This window comes from Hyaena hyaena, unplaced genomic scaffold (assembly GCF_003009895.1).
Source record: "Hyaena hyaena isolate Hyena2069 unplaced genomic scaffold, ASM300989v1 scaffold_279, whole genome shotgun sequence".
NCBI classification, from domain to species: Eukaryota; Metazoa; Chordata; class Mammalia; order Carnivora; family Hyaenidae; genus Hyaena; species Hyaena hyaena.
In genome coordinates this window covers 1,128,186-1,140,217 of record NW_024080910.1, presented here as the reverse complement: position 1 = coordinate 1,140,217, position 12,032 = coordinate 1,128,186, and the positions used below count along the sequence as shown (strand labels likewise).

At 34.9% G+C, this 12,032-nt stretch overlaps 1 protein-coding gene across 2 annotated transcripts in view; it reads left to right on the top strand.

The window, feature by feature from the left end:
• CEP85L (centrosomal protein 85 like) overlaps positions 1-12,032 on the top strand; it is a 161,658-nt gene that overhangs the window by 86,270 nt on the left and 63,356 nt on the right. For both annotated transcript variants that reach the window (XM_039246031.1, XM_039246032.1), the window contains exon 4: positions 4,892-5,013. In XM_039246031.1, the coding sequence (XP_039101962.1) occupies positions 4,892-5,013 (122 nt within the window). The remainder of the gene's footprint in view (positions 1-4,891; positions 5,014-12,032) is intronic.

The window sequence follows — 12,032 nt, the reverse complement described above, 5'->3', positions numbered from 1 at the left end:
TTTTAAATTTTCTTGATTTATAACATGCTTTATTATTATTCTTTATTATTATTAGTCTTTCCTTAATGTCTTTCTCAAAAAATTTTCTCTTGCACTGTTTTATCTTTTGTTAACATTTAGGTAGAAACTACCTGTAAAATTATTAGCTAATTTAATAAGTAGTAAGACTTAGTTTTGGTAATTGATAATTTTTTAGAAAGTTCTCAATTTCATGTAAAATTTTAAATTTATTGATATGCTGTATATTATAATACAGTTTAAAATATTCTTTGTTTATACATATATATGTATGTATGTGTGTGTGAGAGAGAGAGGCAGTCTCTTTGGCAACTACCCAGCTTTGATGGAGAAAGCAGCCATAGATAATATATAAAAGAATGAACATGGCTATGTTCCAGTAAAACTTTAATTATGGGCTCTGATTTTCAAATTTCATATAATTTTCCTGTATCGTAAAATATTTTTGTTTATATCCTTATCACTAAAAATGACAATTATGAAGACTTTTCATCTAACTCTTTTATAACAAAGTTGTATCATTATATAATAAAACCATATTAAACAAAGTTTTAAAATTCAACCTGAAGTATATTGTGAAGTGTCAGATAGCAAGGCAGCCACTGTACCTTTATGATTTTTAAAATTTCATTTCATTCATTCATCTTAAGAGAAAGTGCAAGCGTGAGATTTTCCTGATGCAGGGCTAATGTATAGATGTATATGAGTAGTGTACATATATATATATATATATATATATATATATATATGAGATTATAAATACTTAAGACTAGGGCTTGATCTCATGAACCAGGAGATCATGACCTGAGCCAAAATCAAGAGTCAGACACTTAACCGACTGAGTCCCCCAGGATCCCCTGTACCTTGATGATTTCGCATAGAATATAAACAATGCTTTACTACTGAAGATACACAGAAAAGGAACAATTGATGAAATTTTAAAAATTACCATTAAGTTCACCTATAGCATTTGGTTTTTTGTCAGATTTTTTTCTCCTCTTTAAACTTTTATGAATTAGGGTTGAGATTTATTTATAAGGAAGACTATCATGCTGCTGATTTGGTAATTCTTTGCATGTTACATTTTTTTTTAAAAATTGAGGTATAATTGACATTTAACATTATATTAGTTTCAAGTGTATAACATAATGATTTTATTTGTATATGCTATTAAATAATCACCACTATGTCTAGTTACCATCCATCACCATACAAGTGATAAAAATTTATTTTTATCATAACTTACAGCAGATCAGACTTCACTCTTGGCAAGGCTAAAAGAGAATCTGACAGAAATAGCATAGGATTGTTTTGTACTACATTTATTTTGAGAGAGAGAGAGGGTGAGCGCAGAAGGGGAAAAAAGAGGAAGAAAGAGAATCTCAAGCAGACTGCACTGCCTAGAGCCTGACACAGGACTTGATCTCATGAATCATGAGATCATAACCTGAGTCAAAATCAAGAATTGGTCACTTAACCAGCTAAGCTAGCCAGGCATCCTGTTACAAAACTTTTAATATTTATTCTCAGCAGTTTTTAAATATTAGTGCATCTTTATTACAAGGGAAGCCTTTCTTTTTTTCTTTATTCTCATTTACTCAGTTTTATAGCTCAATTTTGATTTGTTTTCCAAAGACTTTAGATCAAGGGAGCTACAAATCAGAAGAATAAATTTTCATACTGTTTTATGTATATTCATAGAAGTATTTGGTAAGTGCTTTAGCGGTCTGTTCTGTCAGTGATTCATGTGCTATAAGCCAAATGGTATTGTTATTTGGTTTTCTCTTGCAAACTACTGTTATTTGCTTTTCTCTTGCAAATATACTTTTTCATACAATTTACTCTCTCTCTTCAATGCCAAGAAGTGTTTCAAACCAAGAAAAGTCTACTCATTAGGAAGTTGTCAGCTATAGGGAAATTCTTTAGCAGAAGATGTATGAAGAGTAGAACAGTTCCTCACAAGATCATCATCTGTTGCCTGGGCTCTTGTGTTGTTTGTGTTGTTGTTGTTGTTCTTGCTATTTTGACTTTTTTTTTTTTTTAAGCTGCGGGTATTTGCTTATTGAAATAGGAACAAGATATAGAAGGTAAAATATAGCTTCAGTATTATGGTATCAGTCATTCCTGATGTGTGGTAATCAGAAATGGAGAAACCTTTCTTAGGTCTTTGCAAGAGGTGACTAGTACCTGAGAAGGTTTTTTGTTAGGCATGATAGCAATATACAAAACCCATTATTTAAAATACCTGTCAACTGGCATCAGGATATTAATATATAATTCAATGTATATAAAGTGTATAATCATTTTTAGTCATCAAATAAATGAAATATTTAGTATTATAGCACAAATAGTTTACCAAGTCATTAATTTGATAATTTCCAGATCTTACATTGAGTTTGGGAATTGTTGGTATGGTTTTTTTTTTGCTTATTAGCTTTTACTAGTTTTAATGAATTCCTGTTTGAGCTATAATTTGACAAAATAAATTTAGTCAAGCACTTAACCCACTAAATTGGTAGTCATTAAGCAACATGGAGTTGCAGTAAGTAGGGACTTTCTCGTAATATCAACAATATTGTGTATGGTGCTGAATTCTCTTTTAGCTCCTGAGAGCAGTTACTATCAAAAATGTTTTCAACTCTTGTGATTATAGAAAACTTTGTGAATACCTTATTTAGGCCATACTAGAAGCAGTGTAACAATTTCCTTAAGAATACATGCTTTTTGTTGGGGTGCTCAAGTTTGAATCTCAGTGCTGCCAACTAAATACAAGCTGGTAGGTAGTTCTGAGATGGGAAAATTTTGGAGGGTTGGCTAGTGCAGGGAACCAACCAGTCAGAAAGGATGCCATTTTATGGATGGACATCTTTAAATGTCAAGAAGTAACTCTTCATTTGTTGGATGATGGAGAGTTCTGAGGAGTGGCCTGGAGAGTGGAGAGGACCTTTGGGGATTTGGACAACAGCTAGTTACCGACCACAGGAAAAACGGTTCAGTATTGTAGCAGCTGATGTATCTTTACTAGGGCATATGGCTGAGTATCAGTCTGGGTTGTATGTTAGGCAAAGGAAAGAATGAAATTCAGAGAAGGATCTCTGACTAACCTGCCCATATAATAGTAAATGTCACTTACACTCCAAATATCTGCCCATCTGACAAGGTTATGTTCCTTCTTATCTCCTGGTTTCTGTCCTTCCTACTCTGTTCATCTTTTTCTGTCTTCTGCCTGAAACATCCCATCCTAGTATTAATTGAAAATCATCTTAATTTAAAGGGTTAATCCAGGACTAGTTGATATAACGCAATTAGTGGTTTATTCAGAAATAGGTCTTGCCAGCAGCGTCTTTGGAAAACAAAGGATAAAAATATCATAGCAGCTTTGAATTCTCCTAAAGTTGCTTTGGAGTGTTTCTATAGGATCATTTATCCTGCCAAAGAATTTATGTTCCTACATGATTTATCAACTGTATTAGTGTCCTAGAGCTGCACAAAGGACACAAACTGGGTAGCTTACACAACAAATTTGTTGTCTCACAGTTCTAAAAGTTAGAAGTCCAGAATCAAGGTGTCGGCCGAGTTGGTTCCTTCTGAGGGCTGTGAAGAAGAATCTGTTCCAAGCTGGGTTCTAGTGGTTTGCTGGCAATTTTTATGTTGCTGTTACTTAGGTGCATCACTGCAATCTCTGCTTTCATCTTCAAATGGTGTTTTTTCTGTATCTCTTTACATAGTCTGCCTCTGTGTGGATGTGTTCAAATTTTGCCATTACACAGGACACCAGTCATAATTGGATTAGGGCCCATCCCGCTGACTTCATCTTTTAAAATAAATTTTTTTTGATGTTTGTTTATTTTTGAGAGAGAGAGACAGAGTGTGAGCAGGAGATGGGTAGAGAGAGGGAGATACAGAATCCGAATCAGGCTCCAGGTTCTGAACTGTCAGCAAAGAGCCTGATTTGGGGCTTGAACCCATGAGCTGTGAGATCATCACCTGAGCTGAAGCTGGACACTTACTGACTAAGCCACCCAGATGTCCTGCCTCCCCTCTGAGACTTCATCTTAACTTGACTACTCTAAAGACCCTGTTTTCAAATAAGGTTACCTTTTGAGGTACTTGGTGATTAGGACTTAAACATATCCTTTTGAGGAGATACAGTTCATTCTATGACTGTATGAAGTCATACCCACTAAGGTTTTCTTTCTTTTTGTTTGTTTCTATCATAGAAATTTGAGGGTATCTGTCATATTTGCTTTTATCAGTATTGATTTGTTTTAAATATTTGAAATTTCTCTTAAATTCTAAGCAGATTTTTTCTAAATTATGTACTTTATATTGGAGACCTGTAATCACCCAAATTATACCTGCTTAAGTCATATTTTCTTTAAATATGTTTACTATTTTGTGAAAATATTTTTACTTTTGAAATTTTAATGTAATTAAATGTGATATGATGGATGACAATTTGAAGTCTGCACACTACAGACTTGTGAAACCTTTTTGGTAATATTTGTCTAGTCTAACCATAGTACATTGTCTTATTGTACTTCTTCCTTAGGCAGTGAGTGATTGATCTCTCACTTCCAGAAAGCTTCCACAAGATGAGTATAAGATCTTATATATGTAGTGTTGTAATAAGCCAGATTCAGTATTCTTTATCACTGATTCATTAGACTTGTACTTTTACTTCAGAACTTCCTTGAAATTCCTCAAGTTATGTTGTACTCACAGGTGTGATTTCAGACAGTCTTTTAAAAAAAAAATCAAAGGGAGAGTTTTCTCATTTTTTAATGAAAATCATTGGGAAAATATTAGACGACACATAAATATTTCTTTTAAACACTTTCAGTGTACTAATAGCGCAAATATATTTGTGCAGGTTTTTACTGGATCGTCTCGTCAGAGTTACTCACCTTCTGGCTATCAGGATTTCAGTAAGTGGGAATCAGTGCTGAAGATAAAAGAAGGACTGCTAAGGCAGAAAGAAATTGTGATTGATCGGTGAGTCTGTTTTTTTTTATTTACTAAATATTTCAGGCACACAGAAATGTAGACTACTAAAACAAATACCATTTGTATCTACTACTTAGAGTTTAAGAAATACAGTCTTACAAATACATTGTCTCCTTTCTGTTCCTCCCGCATCCCATCCCCTATAAGAATCCCTCTCAGAACTGAGGGTTGGTCTCTTGTTCTGTTTTCCACCATCCTTCCATTCACATTACAGTAACTCATTTGGAAACTCCTCTTCTTTTTTCTATATGTAGAAAGTTAACTGCAGTGCTAATGAACTACCAGAGCTATAAGCTGTATGTTTGTGTTTTATACTTGGAAACTATTAAATTGGAAAGCTACTTTAAAGTGCTAATACTTGAACCAATATATGTTAGATCTGAAGGTGAAGAAACTGAAAATCATGAATGTTTAAAATCAAATGCCTTACAGATAAGAATTTTGGAAATTTGGGGAGACAGTTAAAAAATTTTGCATTTTTGAGTACCAAAGCTCTGAAAAATTTTTTGTGCTTAATAGACAGTCTCTTGATTATTTTGAGCAATAAACATTGATATTACTTAATTATATTATTCTTGATGTATATTCAGTCTATATAATTTATGTATACTTTAGAGATAATTAAACCTGTGTGTATAGTAATGGGGAAATTGAGGAGACATTTTTTTCTTAATGCTAGTTATTACTTACTGTCATGTGCTTTATTTGAGATAAAGCAGTAGACATTTTATTAACCTTAGAATTAAATACCAATTAAAATCTTTAAATATATTTAGGGGCGCCTGGTTGGCTCAGTTGGTTAAGTGTCTGACTCTTGATTTCTGCTCAGGTCATGATCTCACAGTTGTGGGTTCCAGCCCCACTTCGGGCTGTGCACTATCAGCACAGAGCCTGTTTGGGATTTTCTCTCTCCCCATCTCTCTCTGACCCTCCCCCACCGGCAGCGCACACGCTCTCAAAATAAGTAAACTTAAAAAAAAAAAAAGTATATTTAATAGCTGAAGTTTCAAAAGATTTTGCTTAGAAATTTACCATTATTAAGCAGTATCTTACTGGAGTGTAACTGGAACACGGATATCTGAACTTTTTGTTCTGCACCATGTTCCCAACATCTTGAACAAAGCCTGGCTCTTAGTATATGCTTAATGTTTGATACTTGTGAGGCAGGAGGAAAGAAAGACTTGAGAGACAAGTTGGCCAGAATAAAGCCATTTTGATTTTAGGCTGACCCTTAACCTGAAAGTCAGCAAGTCATAAAAAGAGTCACAAGATCTAACTCCTAGAAAACCACAAGACCCCACTCCCTGTGGCAGTAAAAGCCACCTAGGCTGGACATTCTTAAAATTGTACCCTGTGGGTAATTCCAGAGCTCTAAAACAATGGAAAAACTAACTGCCCAATGTAAATGATAAACCCAAAGGTAAAGAGTACACTTCTTTCTGTATGGTTAGCTAATTTTAAAACAAACTTGTACATCCCTTTGTTAGAGGCAAAGAGGAGCCGTATTCCTCACCTGGGAGGAGAGACCACTAACTTTATATGTGAAGTAGCAAGCAGCTTTCTTATTTCTATACTTAATAAATCCTTGCCACTTTCCCTAAATGGCTAGCTCTTAAATTCTTTCTCACACGAAGTCGAGAACCCTCTTGGCAATGAGCCTGATGCCCTCCCTCTTGAGACCTTGCCCGTCTGGCATCACTTACGTGTTTGATAAGTGAATGAAGATTCTAGAAGATAGATTGGCTTTTGATTGGCTTTATGAAAAGACTGTATAAAATAATAGATATTTTTAGTACAAGTGAATTTTATATGTGGGTAATTATAGACCCCAGTGGACATATATTTTGTACACGTAACAATTTAATTCACTGTACATATTTGAAATTAATATTTTTTATGCAGGCTGAAATTCAGACTTTTATTAATATGAGTGTACTCTCCCTCAAAACAATCAGAATCAATCAACTTTTATTATTTTTTGAACACCATTATAACTACCATTACATTGGGTATAAATAAGTTAATAGGCATCTTAGTTCATTTGGACCGCTTTAATAAAACACCATAGACTGGGTGGCTTATAAACAACAGAAATTTATTTCTCCTCGTTCTGGAGACTAAGAAGTCTAAGTTCAAGGCACCATAAGATTCACTGTCTAGTGAGGGTCATCTTCCTGTTTTATAGATGGCTGTCTTGCTGCAACCTCACATGATAAAAGGAGTGAGGGAGTTCCTTGGGGCCTCTTCTGTAAAGGCACTAATCCTGTTCATGGGGACTCTGCCCACCTGACCTAATCATCTCCCATAGGCCCCTAGTCTCCTTATACCATCCCATTGGGCTTTAGGATTTAATATATAAATTTGGGAGGGGGGCACAAACATTCAGTGCATGACAGTAGGAAATGCATGTAATTATCAGCATAATTTATTAAAATATATTTTTTTTCCAACTCTTTATCCTATAAAGGGTGCTAAGGAAATAATCCAAAATAATTCAAGTTGCTCAATTTTGCATTTTTTTAATCTAGTCCCATTCAGCTATGCAGCTCCCTTCTTATACCTAGTTTTAAGGCATGAGCGAGGCTTAAATGAGTGAATGTGTTTAAAAGTCTTAATACTGCCAGATGCATGGGTACCGTTAGCAAATAGTAGCCACATATTCATGATTTGTATATAGTAGTTATGTTTCTGTGCTTGTTTCTCCTCAGTAGACTTCAGCCCTCTCACAGAAGAGACTGTTTCTTGTACATTTTATTACTCGTTAATAAGTACTCACCAAACATTCATTAAGGGGAAATAACTTCATTTTACTGGAAAAGAGAGGTTAAGGTTGCTGGTAGCCTGTGCTGTTACTGATGCTGGTTAGCCTGTGCTGTTACTGATACTAGTAGTTCTTATAATAGTAGTTACTATTAGATATTACTACTAGATACTAGTAGTTCTTATAATTGCTCAGCAAAAGCTGAGCTTCTGCTGCTGGATTGATCAGATACTATTTAGTCATTGTACTTGAGACTGACCCAAAGAGGCAACCCTTAAACCTTCTGCAATGAGACAATGAGTTAATGTTCTTAGTAAATGACACTGGTAGGGTAGAGGGGAATTCTCATTTTGTCATTACTTGCAATTTGCAGTATGTTTACTATTTAATTGTTTGTGGAAGTAAAAATCACATAATTGTATTAGTAAGCTTTTAAAAATCAGTAGTGCATTCTTTGGTATAGTGTGGATACTTTTTTATTGAAATCATAGAATCCTTTTAATTGCTTTACAAGCTAAGACTTATGATCAGATTTCTTAAAGCAAGGCCTAGATGTACATACCATGGTTATCATATATTATTGGAACTCCATCCTTATGTATTTGATCAATTAACATGTGAGATTTTGTTCATGGCGATTTGTAGTACATGTCTTTTACTTTGAGAGGGACTCCATAATGCAAAAATAGTTATTTTCCTTCACAAGTGTTGAAGTGGGATTTGATTATTTTTATCAGCTGATTTAAACATTTAAATACAGTTTTAATAGCTCATTTCTAGCCAAGTTATTTTGGTTGTTTATACCTAAGCATATAGTATTATAGAATCAATTTCTAAATTTACAGTTTCCCTTGAACAGCATGGTGATTAGGGACTGTGATCCCTGCACAGTTGAAAATCCACGTATAACTGTTGACTTCCCCCAAACCTAAGTGCTAATAACCTACTGTTGACCTGAAGCCTTCCTGATAACATAGTCAATCAACACATATATTGTATGTATTATATACTATGCTCTTAAAACAAACTAGAGAAAAGAAAATGTTATTAAAAAAATCGTAAGGAAGAAGAAATACATTTAACAATATTATACTCTATTCATTAAAGAATCTGGGTATCAGTGGATCTGCACATTTCAAACTTTGGTTGTTCCAAGAGTCATGTGTATTGTATTTCAGTCCCACCTACTGTACTGTAATTCAGGTTTGACACTAAATACCCTAAGTTAGCATCAGACTCCACAGCTTTAAGGGCACACAGTCCCCAAAAGACTGACTGCCTATCTTCAGATGCCAGTCTTAAGGTGGCATCACTAGGCTACCCACACTTCTAACCAACTGGCTACAAATCTGGTGAGTTCCCAGAATTTTCATTGGAGTTTCATTGTGTGGGCACAATTGATTGGTCATGTGATTGAACTTAGTCTCCAGCCTCCTCTCCCTGGAGGTTAGATTGGCTTATAGTCACAGACTTCAGTCACATGGTTGGCTTTCTGGTGAATAGTCCCCATCCTAAAGTTGGTATCTAGGGACTGTGAGTCACCTTGTCTCAAATACAAGAGTTTTCCGGGGGGCTCATTAATAAACACTCCATGGATTTAGAGTCTCCTTCCCAGGAACCAGGAACAAAGGCTGTTTCCTTATTATTCTTTATTATTGATTATTTATTTGTAAAATCTTAAGATTTGTAGATAAATGTGTAAGAACCCTTGTAATATACCTTGGGAGTATTTTGAAGCTATACACTTAGCTTTGTTTGGCAGGCCCAGCTTTGGAGAAATTGAAAATTCTGACTAGCCCAAGAAAAATTAATACAATCCATCCTTTTTCTATCTAATTAAAAAACACTAACAAAGTATATTTAGAAGTATATTTCAAAACTAAAGCCCAGGACCTTATTTCATGTCCCAAAATGTATGAAAGCTGCTTTTGGAAGCCAAGGGTGAGGAGACAAGTTCTTCAAAAACTGTTTTATCCCTTGTTTACAGTATGAGAGGTAGTTGGAAACATGTGAACAAGTGAAATAGAAGATACACTTCTACATGGTTTTAGTTTTTTTCCTTTTATGTCCCCTCTTTTGAAACAGATTGGGAAAAAGGAAATGCATGGGAAATTAAAAGAATAAAATCTCAGGGTGCATAGGTGGCTCAGTTGGTTAAGTGTCCAGTTATTGATTTCAGCTCAGGTCATGATCATTCTTAGAGTCGTGACATCAAGTCTCTCATTGCACTCTTGCTGACCATGGAGCCTCCTTGGGATTCTCTTTCTCTTTTTCTCTCTTTTCTCTCCCCCACCCCCTTCTAAAAATAAATAAAACCTACAAAAAGAATAAAATCTTATCAGTCTTTCTCATTCCATCCTTGATCTTTGGCTACCTGTGACTTGATTTCAGTCCTCCTCTCTCCTTTTATTTTGGTAATGCATGAAGATGTCTCTTGGGTAACCATTTCAGATAAATTATTTAAGATGGTTGGGCGTAATTGATTTGGTGGTAGTATCCATAATGTCTTCAAAAAACATTAATGGTTTTAAAACTAACAATGGAAACTATTTTCAGAAACCAAATTTAATTAGGAAAGGAAAGGAACTTTCTGAAAAGGTAACAGATACATATTTTTGCTTTTCTGTATTTTCTCAACTAGAGACTGAGTATTGTGCATATTCTTACTTGTTCCCTGGGTCAGGGACAGGATCACTGGATCCAGTATTTCTTTTAGTAACATATAGTTCTTATAGCAGCTCCTTGATTTCACAGTTTTGACCCAAAATTTTAAAATGTATTTTCTGATTTATAAAGGCCATATTTATTAAGTATTCTACCTGATTCCTTTTTTTGTTCTGTTGTAATGACAGTCCCCACTATGGTCAGGACCTTACCATCTGTTTCAGTCAATTCTTGGCAAAAGGAAGGACTGGGACTCAGTGAGTACCAGCTCTCACTTTTTTTTTTAACCATGAAGAAAAAAAATCACATAACATGAAATGTGTTGTTGTAACACATCTTTACGTATGCAGTAGAGTTTTAGTTTTATACATAATTTTTTACAGTAGAGTTCAGGTCTTTTTCAGGTTGCATGACTGAAACTCTGTACCCATTCAGCAACAACTCCTCAGGTCTTCCTCACCCCAGCCCATGGAAACCATCATTATACTTTCTGCTTCTATAAGTTTGACCACTTTTTTTTTTGATACTATAGGGGAGGAAAAAGTTTTTCTTGACCATTTAGGATTCCCTGGCTAGATCTGGAAATTAAACCGACAAAGATAATTAATAGTGGAAAAGCATACAAATTTATTTCATACAAGTTTTATGTGACATGGGAGCCTTTATAAGGAAGTGAAGACCCATAGTGACAGACCTGATTATTTTATGCTAAGCTTGTTGAAGAGTGGATAGTCTTGGAGGGATATGATAGGTTAAGGAATATGAGGTAATTGTATACTAAACTGGGGGAAATTTAGCAAGGCATGCTTGGTAGGATTCTTCTTTGGGTCCTTGAATCTTCAGAGATGGGGATGCACCTTTCCTCTGGGTTTTGGGGGTGGGGGGCACGTCCTACTTGAGTGTTTTGTGACCTGTTTAGGGAAGAAGGGCAAAGGTGGGGAGGAGGCCAGAGTGACCTTGCTTTTGTTATTTTCTCAAACTCCTTTGGCTTAAAACATTCAGTATACCAAAGTGCCATATTTTGGGGTAGCATCTCCTAAGCCCAGTCAAATCCTGGGAAGAAGTGGGAAGATGCAGTATTTGTCCTTTTGTGTCTGCTTATTGCACCTAGTATGACATCCTCAAGGTTCATCCATGCTGTAGCATATGATAGAATTTTCTTCTGTTTTTAGACATTGTGTATATATATATGAATATACATATATATATGAATTTTTTATTTACCCATAGATGGACAGTGAGGGTATTTTCATCTCTTGTCTATTATGAATGTCGCCTTTGTTTTTAAAAGATATTTTTGGTTGTTATGTAATGCCTTGATTGGCAGTATTTTATTTCAGCACTCTGGGATATTATTCTATTGCTCTCTGGTTTCTCTTAAGTCATCCACAGATCTTCCTGCTGCCATATTGAATGTACTCTTTGTTATTTTTTTGGATTAATTATTTTTTCTTTATGTTCTCAGCAGTTTTGCTATAGTGTGCCTATGGTGGTTTTCATCATATTTGGTATTTTTGGAGACTGAAGTACTTCTGATTCCAGTTGATGTTTTTCATCAGTTTTGGAAAATTCTTGGTCTTTA